Source organism: Molothrus ater, chromosome 3 (genome assembly GCF_012460135.2).
Source record: "Molothrus ater isolate BHLD 08-10-18 breed brown headed cowbird chromosome 3, BPBGC_Mater_1.1, whole genome shotgun sequence".
NCBI classification, from domain to species: domain Eukaryota; kingdom Metazoa; phylum Chordata; class Aves; order Passeriformes; family Icteridae; genus Molothrus; species Molothrus ater.
The window spans coordinates 61,301,270-61,318,564 of NC_050480.2; the positions used below are offsets into that span (position 1 = coordinate 61,301,270).

Here is a 17,295-nt window from a genome sequence, read left to right on the forward strand (position 1 = left end):
TCAGAGGCACCATACACAGAATTACACCTGACTTCAGCAGCACAGCTGGTTTAGTAAAACCACATTCATCCTAAACTAAGGCCATTTATTCCCATTTTGTCACAGCCTGTATCCCCCTCAGCTGTACAGCTGTGTACAGAACAGCCCTGTAAAGAAATGGGTAAGATGACCAGGCTGAGTGCTGCCTGCAACACAAGGCAGGGAAATAAAGGGGACATGTTAGGGTCCAGAAAACCTATCCAGGCTGAAGGGCAATCCTGCATGCACGCACGCACGCACGCACGCACAAAACCCAATCAGTTTCCCAACTCTGTTGGTCATACAGCCATACAAGCACCTTTTATCTGCACAAAACAAGGCCAAGCCTAGAAGCAGTTCAGGCTCCTTAAATTGCTAGTGTGACAAAAAAAAACTTGCTTAAATACAGCTTCAGTCACACTGAAGTTGCCTTCTTTGTTTTAGCAGTACACATACAGCCAAATACCACCAGGAGAAACCCTTATGAAAAAAAAAAAGAAAAAATAATTTTAAGAACAACTATTCTTAAAATAGAGACTTGCACTTTAATCATCCCCCACCACCTCATCTGACTCAAGGGTATGTCCCCTGGTTCATTAAATTACTCAGAGAGGAGCATCAACGCTCCAGGACAGACTACTGCTTAGAGGCATTGGGCTGCCATAGAAATGGTTAATATGTGTGCACATTCTCTGAACAGAGATTGCATTCTGGTATCTTCTCTCCTGGAATAGCCTGAATTATTTCTGATAATGCACTGATCAATCAGGAGAAAACTGATCACTCAGTAGGACTATACATGTATTCCTATTTATCACTTTTTTAAGGGTTTCCATAGCATGAGAGACACCAGGCACATGCAAATATTGTCAAGAATACTTCAGTGCCTCCCTTCACAGCAATGCTCTACTACCTTGGATACTATCAGAAACAAAACTGACAGACTTCAATGAGCCAACAGTGGTTACCAATACAGAGTGACAATTCCTAGGCCATGAAGTGTCCCTGCCAATACTGAAACTGGATGACATTTCACTATCCTTATTAAAGCCAGCAAAAAGAAGCACAGATTGTATAAGCAGTGATCACTGAATGTGGAGAGAGCACACCAAACTACTTATCGAACAACAAGCTTTGAGAATTTGAAGATAGCAGGTAATACACAAGGAGTAAAAAAGAGACCGGGTATTACAGAAAGAAGAAATTTAGAGAAGGCTGTCAATTCAAAGGTTACCGTCATAATGCTGTCCAAGTCTCAGAGGAAACAAGGATAACCAGAGACCTACCTTCAATTGGCACTTGAATTTTCTGCAGCAGCCACAGTCTGATTTCTGATTGATTGTCTAACTGTGTTTCTTGACAGGTCTTGTCTACAGCTGGTACTAATGAAGAGTCCACAGACTCTTTCAGATCCTTTTCCTCTGCTGCTGCTGAGCTGATTTCTAATGAAGGTGCTTTGCTTTCAACACAGCAGGAATCAAGCTCCATACTTTTAACTGTATGGACTTCATTAGCTTGGGACTTTGAACAGCTAAGTGTAAGGTCTATGCCAATTGCTTTATTGTTTTCACCTTTCTGGATTTCAGCCTTGTGTAAGTCTTCAGATGACTGAGACCCATTTCCATCTTTATTGAGGTAAAATTCAATAAGTTTATCTTTCTCTAGCTCTTTCTTAGTGTCCAATTCAGTCTCCACCTTACCTGTCGGGGTACTGACACATTTGTTTACTTCTGGAATAACATCTTGCTTTTCACACAGCTCTAAGTCTAAGTCAGCTTTAGGTTCAACACTGTCCTTTTTTTCCAAGGAATCAACTGTCAAGTGCTCCTGGACTTCTGTAGTAGGTTTGGTTACCTGCTGCTTAGTTCTCCCCAAGTCCCTGGGATCAGCCAGCAAGCCTTCCATTACTGAGATTTTCCTGTCCAACCCTCTATCCATACAAGATGATGTCTTTTCCAGGTCAGTGAACTCATCTTCTCCTTCTCCTAGAAGGGATTTTTCTTTGGTTTTGGTATCTGAAGCATTTTTTCCCCTGGAAGGGTCCTTGGTACACGCATCTGCATCAAACTTTTCCAAATGGTCAGTGGCAGTGACGTTGTTGGGAAACTCCAGAGACTTTGATTTGATTGAGCCCGTACTCTCCGATGACTGAAGAACTTCAAAATCAGCAGACTTTTCCTTATCTGAAGGCTTTATCTGTTTGGCACCCAGAGCAACAGATGCATCCCCATTCTGCTGCCTCTTTTCCTTGCTAAGGGATTTGAATTTGCTGAAAGGATTGATATCTTTCTCAGAGGACAGGTCTTCCCATTCTCCTGGCCTGTACAGAGGACAAAGATCCTTTGGTATGTCACTGTCAGGGGAAATGATGGACGTACATATGATGTTAAAAGCAAAATGGAAACGAAAAAAAAAGAAAATAAAAACTAAACATCAAATTAACTTAAGCCATGAAACTCGTTGAAAAATAACTTTCTCCAAAATAAACATACAGTACTGGAAATAAGCGACTTTAAAGACAATGGAGAAAAATGCTGAAAGTGTAATACGAAAATAAAATGAGTAAAGCACTTGGCAGAATATGCCACGTGGGTGAAGAAATGTAACACATGTAATAAGAATGTGCAAATCATCAGAAGGTCCATAACAAAAAACACGGGACATGTATTTAGCTGCTGTAATTTAATTCAAATCCTGTTAATATTGTAATTTTCCACACCTGACAGTGAGTCAACATCTACAACCATCCATGCTTCCCTAGTCAGTACAAATGTATTTTTGAGAAGAAAAAAATCGGAGATAAGCTGTATCCTGTCTGAACACATTTACTGCAGAACACTAACAGGCAACACACTTATTAGCTTTCTTCTATTTGTCTCCATTATTCAAACATACTGTTTGAATGCAGGCTTCCCCAAACATTTCTTTTTAAAGCACGAGAATCATAAAATATTTCATAATGAAAAATTCTGAATAAACGTATCAGCATAAAACTTGAGCTCTTTGTTACTGCTAAAACTCTGAGGAGAATTAGAAAACAAGATCCTCATCACTTAAAAATTACTAAGAAGTTATTAAACATTCCAGAAATGAGTGTACCAAGTATCTGGAAAGTTTTTCTTGAGATGAGAAGTTCAATGAATTTCACTGTTCAAACAGGTATTGCCTGTAAGAATAAAATCCTGCTTAGAAAAAATAGATAAGAAGTGCCTTGTTTGTGCATAAATGAAAGCAGCCCACCCCAGAAAGTCTATAATGTATTATAGATTATAACGATCAATGCATTTCTGGTTCTGAGATAGAAGTATTCCATAGTCTGGTGTTTCTGTACGTCCTGAAGATGGTAGCTATGGTGGTGTTACCTTCAAAAGTTTCAAATACTCCTCTGAGAACAGTCCTGGTAACACAATAATGGTCAAAATCTAAACCTCTTCACATCCACTGAAAGGGTCCTAGAGACAGGTCAGTGCCAGAGCCCAACTGTGGCATATTACAGATGCTTTTATTAATTACTGCAAAGGAGTCTTTGCACTTGGGTTCTCACATTTGTCACCCATTTGTGTTTAATGCTGCTTTAGTGTTCTAAAGAGAGAGTTGTTGTTCTGAAGAACAACACAAGTGAATCATTCCTTAGCCGGCACATTACTCTGTTGCACTGAAACTCTTCCCCTCCATTCCCCCATTCCCCAGCCCTTCTCCATGACCCTTACTGAAAATCTGCTATGTAAGTTCAGGGAAGAACACTCCTTACGATGGCAATGCATCTTTAATCTTCATGTGAGAGATGTCATTGTAGAGAGCTATAGAGACAACCTCCTCCATGGGGCAGATGAGCCCATACTCTTCACAGCCATTCTCAATCACCAGAGGATCAGACTTATGTGGGTCAAACATGATATTGTTTGGAGTTACTATCATGACTCCTCCAACGACACCCTAAAACAGGAGAAGAAAGAGTCAGCACATCACATGTAATGCACTTATCATTGGGTATTGGATTTTAAGCTACTATCCTCAAAAGCAAAACCACTTTCCTGCCTCTTTATACTGTGTCATGCAGTGTTTGCTAGAAAAATACTTTGCTTTCCACATGCATCAAGTAAGAATGAGACATTGTAAGGAGAGGAAAAAAAATTCTTAGTAACATCCAAGTTCCTGGCTGATGAGGAAGAACATCTGACATATTCAACTTTCAGTGCTGACTGCTATAAGCTAAAAATGTGATTGTTAATCAATGTCAAATAAAACAGATTAGTGGATTTATTTTTTAAAATCTACATAGCATTTTATTCTGGATGCAGCTACTTTCATTTGATCCATGAATTTACAGGCAATCAACACACTTGCATGCAGTTTTACTCATGGAAACATCCAGGTTACTATGCCAAGCTAACATCAGAGGTCCCCTTGATCTACTTTCCCAGAGGTACACGCAAAAAGCTTCTCCATACAGGGATCTGGTATGAAGTTTCTTCCCATAGAAGCTAGAAACAACCCAGAAACAGCTCCTATGACTGGTCCAAGCATATTATGCACAGCTGCAGAAGACTCATTTAATTTTTCAAAATGTGCTCTAGCAAAGGATTTGATAAAATGCTGCTTCATCAGCCACTACTCAGCATCAATCCATGGCAACTGACCATCTTTCAAGGTTTAAAAGGAAGATTGCCACTGTCTCGCTTCTGCACCCTCTCCTCCAGATGAAGTACAAAATTCACCAGACTAACTCAGAATCTGTTTGTAAATCATGACATCTGACAAATGAGAGACAGAGATCAACTGGAATGGCCCACACTGCAGGTACTATTAATTATATGAGGACATCTGCAAGGCAAGTCAAGGAAGGATCATAAATACACAGGTAAAAGATGACAAGTTTGGTTTGTGGGGCTTTTTTTAAAGCAGTTAAGATATCAAGCTGATGGCTTGGCAGTGGCAAATGAGCACATGAATGCCAGCTCCTTTATAAAGCAAAGTCTATTTGTATTCCCATTCACTTCTCCTGTATGACTTGCTCCTCAAGCTTGGTTTGTGTTTGGATGACAGAATGAAAACAAGTGCAGAGGCTTCTCCCAGAAATCACGATAGAATACATCAGTAGGATGTACTTCCCACCCAGCCACTGCAGGAAGCCAGGCAACAAGGGATTTCAGCTAAACTGGCAAAGAAGCCATCTCATTTTTGATTGCTCTGGCTGAAAATTACTTTTTTCATCCTGCAGCCAGAAATCTGTAATTGGCAATCTGTATCCCCTGCACCTAACAAGCATCACAAAGCAAGTGACAGTACTGCCCTAATTTGCATGCCAGACATCAGGTAGTCCTCTATTACATTCTACAAAATGCAGACTGTAAAACTGCAGAGTTGATAAATACAGTCTACATCCACTCAATGCAAAAGAAGCCAGAAACCCTAGGTATAAACACATCCATCTTACAAAAGTCAGTACTAAGGCAAAAAAAAATGTTGCAACTACAATGATTAGCATCTCCAGTGTTATAAATTCCAGAGAACTTGAAAACCCAAACATGCAGACAGCTAACTGAAACCAGAGTCAACAGGGACAGATATGTCAAAGTAGGCAGTTCAGGAAGAAGTGTCTTGCAACCTTGAGAAAAGGGCTAAAATACTACCCAAGCTCTGTGCTTCTAAAACACTTGCTGTAATTTAGGATTGCAGTCCTGGCCTATGTTACAAGAAACAGAAAGAAAAGATTGTATAATGCAATATTCATCCTTTTATTAGGCTTGCACAGCATTCAGTAGCAAGTGCAGAAGCAACATAAACATATTTGGAAACGCTGCTCTGGAAACAGTTAAAATTTATCTTCATGTCATAAATGAAATAGACTGGCATGTACTCATTTTATAAACCTGTTGCTCAATTTGATGGAACTGGACAACTAATCCTGACATGTCTTAACTCTGAAGTGCAGCTCTCTGTGTATCTAGCGACACACAAGCAAAAGAACAAAATTGTACAGCACATTATCACAGTACCAACAAACACAACAGTAACAGATAAAGCCAACATAATTTTTACATTCTTTAAAAAGATTAAGCACATTTGACTCCCCCAGTATTCATCTCTCACTTATCCAAAAAGAATCTCAAACAATGCCCAAAAATCAGGTTCCACCTACCTTACCATCTGTGAAGTAACGACAATTCATTTTTAAAAATTTGACAACCACAGGCTCATCCTCTTCTGAAGTAGAGGAAAGGACTCTCTCCACTGGTTTGAAAGCCTTTCTTGCCAAATCAGCATCCTTAGAAAAGAAAAAGTTCAGTGCAGAGCAACAGGACCAGAATCATATACTTCTAGATTTTTGAAAACTAAAAGGTCAGGTTCAAACAATTATTTTCTGTTTGCATAAGGAAGAAAAGCAATGGTCATGTATGTAGGTATATATGTACACTTCCTACAGTGTCCTGTATTGAAAAAAAACCCAACAAACCCACCCTTGTAACCTTACAAGAAACTCCATACAAATAACAGGCAAGAAATTAAAAAACATCAAGGCAGGTCAACTCACCAAAATTCAATTACACATCTCAGTAGGGAGAGGGTCTGCCCTGACACTTCATCTACACTGAAGACCTCTGCTCATAGAGCACTGGTGTGATTCCCCATGCAGATGGCACAGGGGTAACATTAAACACAATTATTCACACAAAACTTCTCTCCACTTTTGATTAGTGATGTATTTGAAATGACTAATTACTTTCATCTCAGCAGATGTTAAAGATGTTGAAGGCAGCTAAACTGCCTAAAGGTACTATCTAAAAATCATCATGGCCAATCACCCTTCTAAAGAAAATTAAAGATCAGCTGTGCCAAGACCTTTTACAAAGATTAAATCCAGCAGTCTTGTCTAAAGACAAGTCTGTATATGGGTACCATCACAAATTAACTAGAAAGAAACTGACTGCTCAGATTAAACCAACAGCCTCCCTGTTCAAGGATGCCAGTGCAGGATCAAGGCTCTGGACTACAGAGCAGCATAAAAATCTCCAGTAGGAAACACTAAATAATTTTTATATTTAGCTTTCTATTCTTTAAAAATTGTGTACTACACCATTTTTAGTAGTTTTGATAGACTTAGGGCCCACCTGAGCCTGTAATGGGTTTCCACAAGCAGAATTCCCTTAATATGGAGTATTTTTAAGACAATGGTAAATTTTGTAGTACAGCAAACTAATTTAATGCAAGACACTACACACAATGCCTGTAAACTCAAAAAACACAGCCTTGATTCTTAGCTTCAGAATCAGAAAATATTTTGAGAGTTTAAGACCAGTGAAGCATGTTTGACTTACAGGGAGTTTATCATATTCAGCATCTGATGATGAAGGAGAAACAGGAGCACCAGGACTAGAAGACAGCCTCCCAGCACTTGTATCTGGCACAAAGAGAATCTAAATACAAACAGGCATTTCAAAACAGTGAGGCAAAAGCTTTAAAAGGTTATTAACTATGTTATATTAGAAAGACAACACAATACTGATCACTCATATCTGCAATGCACAGCTTAAAAACATTCAGAAAAATTAAACTAATTTCCTTATTCCAGCTTTTGTCTGCTGGGTACTCTTAGGCAAGTCACACCATCTCTCTGTGCCTCAGTTTCCCTATCTGCAAATCAAGACACTTCAACCTCTGCATGGCTGTGAAGTAGAAGTAGAGATCTGCTCTTTATGAACCAAGTGTTAATCTCCACACTTGCATTTCCAGTCCCAGAAATTTCAGGATTTAGGACTCTCCTAAAAAGTCTCGTTTCATTTATTTCACATCTTACAGGAGACTGACTCATACCCAACATAATGGCACAAAGGCATTTCAATTTCTGTCTCACTCTAATTCTTTAATGCATTATAGATTGCATTTATCCAGACTTCCCAATAATCCAACTCCCTCACAACAGCTGTATTATCTTCTTGAGCTTCAGAGTCATCTTTAGGCTTTAGTGACAGTACATAAATAACAAGTCAGATATGGCAATTACAAAGCTTTCCCATCACACCAATTCCAAGAAATAATCTACTGAGTTTCCCTTTAAGGGAGGGCTTTAAATTAGTGCCCATTATCCTTGTATCCAAGTACCTAAAATATACATGTAAGTAGTAAAAAACTTCTAAATACATAGCAAATAGTTATGTTTCAGATATCAAAAAAAACCCCAAATAAATAAAAGATTTACCTGGCCTGGCACAATTGTCTGTGTGAAAAGCTTATTGAGCTCCACCAGCTTGTTTGGGGTGACGTTGAACTTTAATGCTATGCTGTTTATAGTGTCCTGATTTCCAGCCTGAAGAAAGAGTTGATGACTAAGATACCATATTGAACACAGCACCACACATGAACTAAACCCTATTTAGCAGACTGTTTGCAGGGATAGACTTGATAGACATCTATTTAATAGCTTAGGTGATAAGCCAGTATCAAAAAAAAAAAAAAGGACAGAATATTCTTTCACAATATACAGTAGAAAAAATGTAGAGGTGTTACAGATGTCCCTCTCCTTTTCTCTTAAAACTTTAAAGCAGCACATCTGTATTTACAACTGGTCTGGCAAGGGGGGGAAGGTCATACACTGCAAAGTTCACTACACCTCCAGCAGCCAGAGCCCGTCAGCATTTGTGCAGTTCCCAGCTGGGAACCTCCCACAGAGGCTAGAGTGGAATGCACTGAGCGACCTGAGGGCTCACACACACAGAGCAGAGCTAGCACACTGCTGCCCTGCTCCAGCTTAGAGGAACAGATCTCATCCAGCACAGGTCAACTGCTTGGTGACTTAAGCAACACTGCAGAATGGGAGTATTTTTCAGAATAACAGAACCACTGCTCTATTAGAGAGCCACAATGCAGAAGTAAAAATGGAACTGGCAGCTGCAAGAGGCAGAGATCCTGGGCTGAGCAGAGATTCAGGATGTGACCCTAGCTCTCCCCATTATGGTGGTATTTTGAATGGTATCAATAGAAGCAATCCCTACTGAGATAAGTGCAAACTGGGAAAGAATTAGTGCTCACAGTTTTGTGCCGCTGCCCTCCTCAACCTCAACAACTCCACTCTCAAAAGGCAGGCATGAACATACCACACACCAGCACTTACTATATATTCTATGGTACCATGGGGCTTCTGAGAGACCATCTTCTTCTCTTTCTTTTCATTGCTTTTGTTTTGATTGTCATCTAAAGAGAAAAGAAAATTCAAGTGACTGTCAAGATGTTTACCTTTCAGCATGTTTTGAAAGAAATATACATTATGTGCAAACTGCAGCTGTGAAGAAGAACAAGAGGACACATTAAAATACCTATTAGGCCATAAGATTAAATTGTAAGGCAAGGAAACTTCATCAAGTACAGCAGGTTTAGTAATCATTCAGGAACTCTGCAGGTGTAATGTGTATATGATACCATAGCAATACACAACTGCTCCCATGGTTTCTTGGTGATTGCTACACAGTTCAGCTCTGGATACAAGTACTTTGTACCATCAGGTGAATATACTCATCTCTACTGCCTTGGTACAACAAATACTGGTTAGTCACCACTTCACAAGTACAATATGTTTAAACACTACTTTAATCTCTGAAGGTAAAAGTGTGCCAAGAGTACTGCAAAGCATGCATGTATACAGTCAAGCATAAGAAAGCAGAGAGTTTGTGCAGAAGAGTTTTTCTATCAGCTGCAATACACAGAACCCACTGCAGCAGCAGAACCCAAACCCTTGCAGGACCCAAAAGGCACTCATGAGCTGTCAGCACCAGAGCTCTACAAGAGCAGGGTAGAGATTTCCAGTTCTTACGACAGCAGTGGGTGAGTAAAGCCAAGGCTCAGGGAGGATGGAGCTGCCCAGCCAGCCCCAGCCCCACCGGGCTCCCCTCCAAACTCAGAGCCCAGCCCCACATACCTGGGGGGAGCGAGGGCAGCATGCAGCCCCAGCTCCAGGAGTGGGGATGGGGTGCCAGGAGGCAATTCATGGCTCTCCCTGCCTGACTGCCTCCAAGCCTTCAGAAAGGTCCCACTGCCTCCAGCAGGATGCTGCAGCCTGGATGAAGCGGGGAGAGCCAAGAAGACAAGGCAAGGCTGGGCCCAGCAAAACCAGCAGCCAGGACCAGGAGCAGGGACACGCTGTCCAGGGTGAACTCCTCCTGTGGTCCAAGCCGCCAGCTCTGGAAGATCAGGGAGGAAAGGACTGGAAATGGCAGCGCAGGGCTCTGACTTGCATTCAGGCTTTGCTGCAACCTTTGCTATTTCCAGAGAGCAAGAGGCAGATAGTAAAACGAAGGGCGAGGACTCGCCTGCCACACTGTAATAATGTACACAAGAAACAAGGAGGGGCCCAGTGTGCTGTACTGAGCCTTCTGCTGGCTCATGGCCACAGCAAAGATGAATGCTGTGGGGCTGCCTCAGTGTGCTGCTCCCTGTCAGGAGAGACTCACACCTGGACATTCTTCCAGGTGTACTGCTAGTATATCCCACCCACCACCTGCCAGGGATGCAGTCATGAGAAGTGCATTGGTTAGGGACACTACAATAAGGCAACAGAGGCAGGAAGCCTCTTTGGTGTAGAAACCAAACACAGTTTAAGTACATGCATACAGTGTACATGGCACGAAGGACAGCGGGAGGAACGGGAAGATCAGGATGATGCTGGCTTTTCCCCGACAGCGTTTTGAAACACAGCATCACTCAATGATCTCAGACACTTCACCTCTGAGACTGGACACCCACATTGAAACTTTTTTAATTAGCTTTCTTACTGTGTTCTTCTGGCCATTTGTGTTTTCACCTTCTGCTGATCAAAGTGAAAGTGTGTGGAAAAACAGGTAATGGCAGCATCAGCAGGGCAGAGTATTAAACCATCAGAAACACAATGACAACATGACAAACAAAAAATCTGACAAATACTGGATGTTTTCTTTATCCATTACCTGCATAAAACTGCCAATATAGCACAATCCTGCCTGAAGAAACCCTGCCAACTACTGAGTTCACACTGTTTTGTGCTACCAGGAGAAACCACTTCAACTAGTCCATATATTTTTATGTATAATTACAACTACGTATCACACATGTAGGCAAACTACCTGAACTTTTTGTGACCTTTCCCTGGAGAAAGACAAGAAAGGTAGATCTTTCAGATCTTTCAGCTAGATCTTTGTTCTAGGTGAAAAAAGCAGACAAGTTTTCAGATATTTTACCCTTACTTATCTCTGAAACAGTACTCAAGGTAGGAAACAGTTAAGAGCAACAATCTCACACTAACTAGACACACACCAGTAAAACCCTGGAGGAGATGGAATAAAAATAAAGTAGGCCAGAGAGATGTAGAGAGAGAAAGAGGTTTTGTATATGCTGAATGGGAAAAAGTTTAAGTCTGCATGTAGATGGCAGGAATAACAATATGCAATAAAAGCAGTTTCTCTGAAGAGCTTATAATATTCGCTATGAGCTGAACATTTTTTGTTCCAAAGCTTGGTGTTTAAAAATGGAGAGCTGACCACAACAGTAACCACTATGCCTCTATGGCACAAAAAGACCATAAAACAGCAATACAGACAACTTTCTCCCCTGCAGCTTCCTACCTGGGAGGCAGGACACCTCTGTCTCACCCTATGAAATATCAGTATTTTCCAGGTCCTCCTAATTGCATTGCCTGCTAAGTTTGGAGATTAAGAAATACTACCCAGGAAAAGGCTACAACCTGTATAACATTTACATAACCTATATATACTGTATTCACAGGAGACATATAATATGCTCTAGTTCTTGGCTGACAGGACTGTGAACCTGTTTGTTTAGTAGGATCCTGAACACAAGTATGGTACAATAGAGAACTAAGCATGCACACATTTTTGAAAACCTCTAACTGCAGGACAAGAAAAAGAGAAGTTTGAAAGGCAAGCTGAGTTTAGATTAAACAAAATACTGTGCTTCTTTGTCAATGAATGTTAATAAATCCTAAATAAGTTGACCAGTTAGGCAATTTTCTTTCACACCTATGTGCAAGAATACATGTTGTATAGTCTGTTTAGCTGCAGGCTAAAAGAAGTCACAGTCACAGTCTGTCAATTTATTTGTCTCCTGAAACAAAAATCTGACATTTTGTGTTTGGATATTTTTTTCTTCTACCCCCTACTGCTCCCTTTTTTTTTTCTATCCCAGTAGCAAAGGGTTGAGAACACTGTCCATACATTATGACTAACTACTAGTCAGGTCTGGGCAATTCAAAATAACATCCTAATTATTTGAAGTGTGAATTCTTAACTAGCCTATGTTTTTAATTGTGCATATAAAGATTTAAAATAATGAATTTAAAATTCAGACCTTCAGAAGAAAAGACTGCAATGAATCCCATTAAACCTGACAGAACTGCTAAGCCCACCTACCACTCATGTGGTGAAGCCAAGGTCACAAAATTGTGCTCAAGATGAGCGGTTGACAGCAGAGTGACTGGCAAGCCTGACAAGGTAGCACACTTAATATACTTAAACACACACAATAGACTGTCTCTCCAGTTCCCCTGATCTTTTCCCATTTCTCCTCCAGGAAGCCAAACGTTTTCTGACATGATCTGAAGGCAGGCAGCTCTTGTATAGCCACAGAGGCACCCAGAGCACACACAGGCATGATGGAAGCCTCAGGAACTACGTTTCTTTCAGTCACAACTACATGAAGAGCTCCACAGGCTTTAAACAACTGCCTTTGGCTACTTTTTGAACTTGAACACTTGTTTAGTGGTGAAATGACTCATGGTTCTGACTCCCAAATTTTCCTGCACTGCGTGTACACTGGAGATGGGATTGCACACCCATGAGAAGTGACTAGGTGTTAATGCAAATTGGATCACACTGCATTTTTAGGAAAAAGGCAGAGTGGGTGGACTGAACCTCTCTGTGGTTTTGGGAAACTTGGAAATTGAGAATTATGTAAAAATAGTAAAATAATAAGCAGTGAGAAGAATGCCAAGTGAGAACAGGCAAGAAAATACAGGCTTACTGAAAACAGACAGGTCTAGAATGGGAATTTTTCTGCCCGTAATGATATATTTGTATCTCAGTTTCTTAGCAGACTCTTGACATTTCATTTAGCAGTGTTACAGGAAACCTTACAAAAAAGAGTTACCTAAGAGTAATTTGGAAACCAGCTATGGAAGGAGTATGATAAAGAGGTCAACCAGTTTATCACCCAGAAGATCTTGACACACGATAGGAGAATTACACCTCTGCAACTGTGTAAATAGCTCTGTAAGTAGATAGAACAGGTCAAGGAGCTTCAGGAGTCTCCTGGGCTGCCCAGATGGAGCATGGGCCATCCCCACTGCAGGATGATGCCATCAGCAGCCCAGCCCAAATGAGTGTGAGGTGTGGCAGTTCTGGCAGTGACAGCTGAACCCACCAGGCAGGTCCTGAGCCACCGCCAGCCTCAGGTCTGGCACTGCTGGCAGGAATGCCCAAGCAAACAGGGGACAAAGGACTGACCACTTTCCACACCTGGCAAACAAACTCAGGAGCCTGAGAGGACAGAGGCAATGGCACACTTGGTGCAAAAGTCCATTTTACTCATTAATTTCTGTCTTACCAAAGATTTAGGCTGCATGTCAGTAGGGAAATCTTTCCCCTGATTAGCCCCAAAATCACAGATTTCCTAAAGTAACACCATTCACTGAGCTGTTCTGCTCTTTCAAGAGCTCCACACCACTTCTATGCCAATGAACCCCACGCTAACATGTGCTCATAAAGTATTGCTTCCCTTCTTGTACCTCATACTTCCCTGAACATCCTAATTAATGCTATTTTAAGGGCGAACAAGTAAATAGTCATTATTCACCTTCTGCATGCCACTCATGATGTCACAGATTTCCAGCATCTTTTCTCAGTTACTTCACTTTTTCCAAGTGACTAATAATGTGATACTCTGGACTCTTCTATTTCTCTCAGCACACAGGATGCCCTTCTTGCTAGCTTTTCTTCCCCTACTACATCCTTTTTAAGTTGGAGGAAGTAAAACCAAACACAGGTTTTAAGCTATGAAAAAACCAATAATATGTGATGGTGACAGAAAAGAGGGTTTCCTTAAGCATGTATGATACTAGTAATTTTTCCACATCACATACTAATAATTTTTCCATGCTGTTCTGTATGTCACTGCTGTTTCAGGACACTCCAGTCCAGTCCTACATCTCTATTACAGATTTGTTAGAAGCAATAAAATTATATTACTATAGTCTAGCCAAGCACAGGACAAAGGAGTGAAAACTTACAGGTAGCTTAAAAGAATCTGAAACACAATAAATTCAGGAGAGAACAGTTATCCCTCAGAGTAATCTAATCAGGGTACTGATAAGAAATTAAGCAAACAAAGCTTCCTGGGTAGCTTCCTTATCAATGAATGAGGCCTGATACCAATTATGGTGACAGAGATGGAATACAGTATCACTTAAGTGACTCTACACACAGAGATCTCAAGAATACGAAAGACCTACTTGGGATGATAGAGGGGGAAGACAAATCAGTTTATCTAAGCAATTCTTTCCATTCCTACCTTCTCCCCTGACATTTTAATAACTTTCAGCAATTCTGCTATGCGCCAATTTGTGCACAGAATGATGTAATTGTGATTTAAAACATCTTTCTGACTTTTCTCATGACTCTCAAAGTGATGAAATGAACACCATTCACATTAAAATTACTAGTTTTAAATAAAAAGTCTTTCTTTCAGCTCCTGTCAAGCGTGGGTGAACCCCACCACCAAAGGGGCCAGATTCCTGGTTTGGGACACCTTCCACCCACTCTGATGTTTCAGCTGCAGCAGCCTCTGAGAAAAGAGACCCAGCCCCTCCTTCAGCCAGCTGCAGCAGTTAGGGGGCAGGCATATAAAAAAGTTTTTTAGCCGTCTTATCAGACCTATCTCCCTGAAGAAAACCAGCAAGTTAGGCAGACACATTCCCTACCCAGATTTGGGTAGTGTACTGCTACCATGTTAAATGAGAAACAAAAAAATCCCTACACTTTCTCACCAATTCAGGTATCTGTTTTTTTTTCTGCTTCCCACTTTCCCCAGTCTCCTGAAAAGCCCTCACCTTATTTCTGCATATTTTTACTCTACTGAATCCCATCAGTTGGCTTTCTCCTTTGCTACTGTTGAAGTCACATGAAACAAAAGGGCAGCTGTCACCCATCACGATCACACTTGTGCTCCTTCATTAATGGGACTTCTCCTGACATAGGAACATAGCAATTCCCTGAGCAGTACAAATCCAGACACATGACTTTGAAACAGCCATGCCTTGAACAACTTTTCTCCACTCCCAATAAAAACTGATTGTCCACTAATTATTTTCCAAGCAATTCTTTCAAAGGAATAAAGAGATCACCAGAAATTACTGAGCCTCAAGGGAAAATGACAATCAGTTCAAAGAACTGATAAAAAAAGTAGTAACTCCTTCTGCTATTAGGCATTTTTAGGCACACTTCAGTAAAATTTTTACTACTGATATTCATGCAATGTTCACATACTGCAGCTTCTACACAAAAAACTGCAAATATTTAAGGAACTTAAATTTTCTCTTTATTTACTTCATCCCCAAGAAGGGGCTTTAGCTCCTTTGTGGTCTGACAGCATTACTTGTGAATCCTATTCAGGAACATGTCAGCATCTAAACACATCTTTCACTAAAGTATCACCATAAAATTTCTGACTATCCACTACATTAGGTACTTAAGGACAATATAGAGTGAAGAAAATTAGCCTGTCAACAAAGTAGGGCTGAGGGAAGGAACACTTAGGCATCACAAGAGAAAATATGGACATTTTAGAAAACGGTTAACATTACACATGCTGGTTTTCTTCATTTATTTTGCTGCTTGAACACAGTATAGCTTGCCTGCGAAGGCTATGCCATGTAAGTCAACCAGGACAAATTCTCCTAAAATCAAGCACGATACTGTTCTATCTACTGAATGGTATTTACAAGGTCAGAGGCTAAAAATAGAGATGAAAATCACAAAGATTCAAAAGATACTGGACACATGCTCCGTTTTTGTGTCTGGAGATGACATCAGCATCTGATGTGCTGCTGACTGTCATTGATCCTCAGAAGCCATAGAAAAGAGCAACTCAGTTTATACAAGCTACTGTTGGATCCCAAGCATGACCCAACAAGTTGCAACAGAGACGTCGCCACACACTGAGAAGATTTCAGGAAATGTCAGTAGAGAAAGCTGGGAGCAAGGACGTTACACAATCAAAAAAATCTGGCTTAACTTTGTATTATTATTTAAATGTGAAGAGAGTGCTGCTTTTCAGAGCATTTATATTAACTTTCAACAGTGCTTTTCAAGCACAATATGGGAACTTGGTGGAGAAGAGAAATTAAAAGCCTGCCTTGAGGATCCCATGCCTAAGTTATGCAGACACCCTAAAAATGATTGCCTCTGCCTCTGCTTGGAGACCAAAAGATTTGCAACATGATTTCAAATGCACTATATTGTGCTTTTTACATACTTAGCTTATGAATATTCCTGTCTTGGAGAAGAACATCTGAAACTAAAATGAGAATATTCTGCCTATTCCCTGGGGGCAGAAATCCCAAGAGAGCTAGGGTGAGTCATTGGGTAGGGGAGAGAGCTGACACACGTGGGTGCTGCAGAGGACTGCTCTGCAGGCACTCAGGGTACAGATTCTGAAGCCTGGGTAGGGGAAGAGGCAAAGGATGCAATCTGCCTGCTTGATAGCCCTCCAGGAAGGAGGAAGAGAAGGAAGAGAAAGACCTGTGAAAGTCCAACTCTTTATCCCAGCACAGGATACACCACTGAAGAGCTGCACGTGCCTCACAGGTACTCAAGGCTAACTCCACAGGGCACCCGTGCTCAGCAAGCACAAGATTCAGCAGGCAGCTGGCACAACCTAGAAAAGCCAGACTACCCCAGGCATGATGAGCCAGCGGATCCTGGAAGCAATGAACTTGCTCACCACAAAGACATATTTCCCTTCATTATCCCTGGCAGAAATATGACAACTCTTTTTATTAATTCTCCTGACTCACTTCCTTTTCACCTTCTGCATACACACACCTGTCACAGCCTCACCCTGGGCTATGGGACCATTTGCTCCACAGCCTTCCTCTCTTCCTCTTGGACCACTTTTCAGAGATGTTAAGTGCATCTGAGTTTAAATATAATTAAGAACATAAGTGCTCCCTCCTTCTGAAAACTCAGGCCTTGGGAAAACAGGCAGCCCTTGGAAACACACCTGGGTCTTTCAGCAGTG

The 17,295-nt window shown here is 41.0% G+C and overlaps 1 protein-coding gene across 3 annotated transcripts in view; it reads right to left on the reverse strand.

The window, feature by feature from the left end:
* The window catches only part of NCOA7 (nuclear receptor coactivator 7), a 79,891-nt gene that overhangs the window by 14,969 nt on the left and 47,627 nt on the right, over window positions 1-17,295 (reverse strand). The window contains exons 4-9 of one of the 3 annotated variants that reach the window (XM_036404539.2): window positions 9,131-9,210; window positions 8,219-8,326; window positions 7,338-7,436; window positions 6,161-6,286; window positions 3,770-3,954; window positions 1,305-2,338 (exon numbers count right to left, since the gene is read on the reverse strand). In XM_036404539.2, the coding sequence (XP_036260432.1) occupies window positions 1,305-2,338; window positions 3,770-3,954; window positions 6,161-6,286; window positions 7,338-7,436; window positions 8,219-8,326; window positions 9,131-9,210 (1,632 nt within the window). Of the gene's footprint in view, window positions 1-1,304; window positions 2,372-3,769; window positions 3,955-6,160; window positions 6,287-7,337; window positions 7,437-8,218; window positions 8,327-9,130; window positions 9,211-17,295 lie in introns of all 3 variants that reach the window. The other 2 variants (XM_036404540.2, XM_036404538.2) reach the window with 2 other exon arrangements.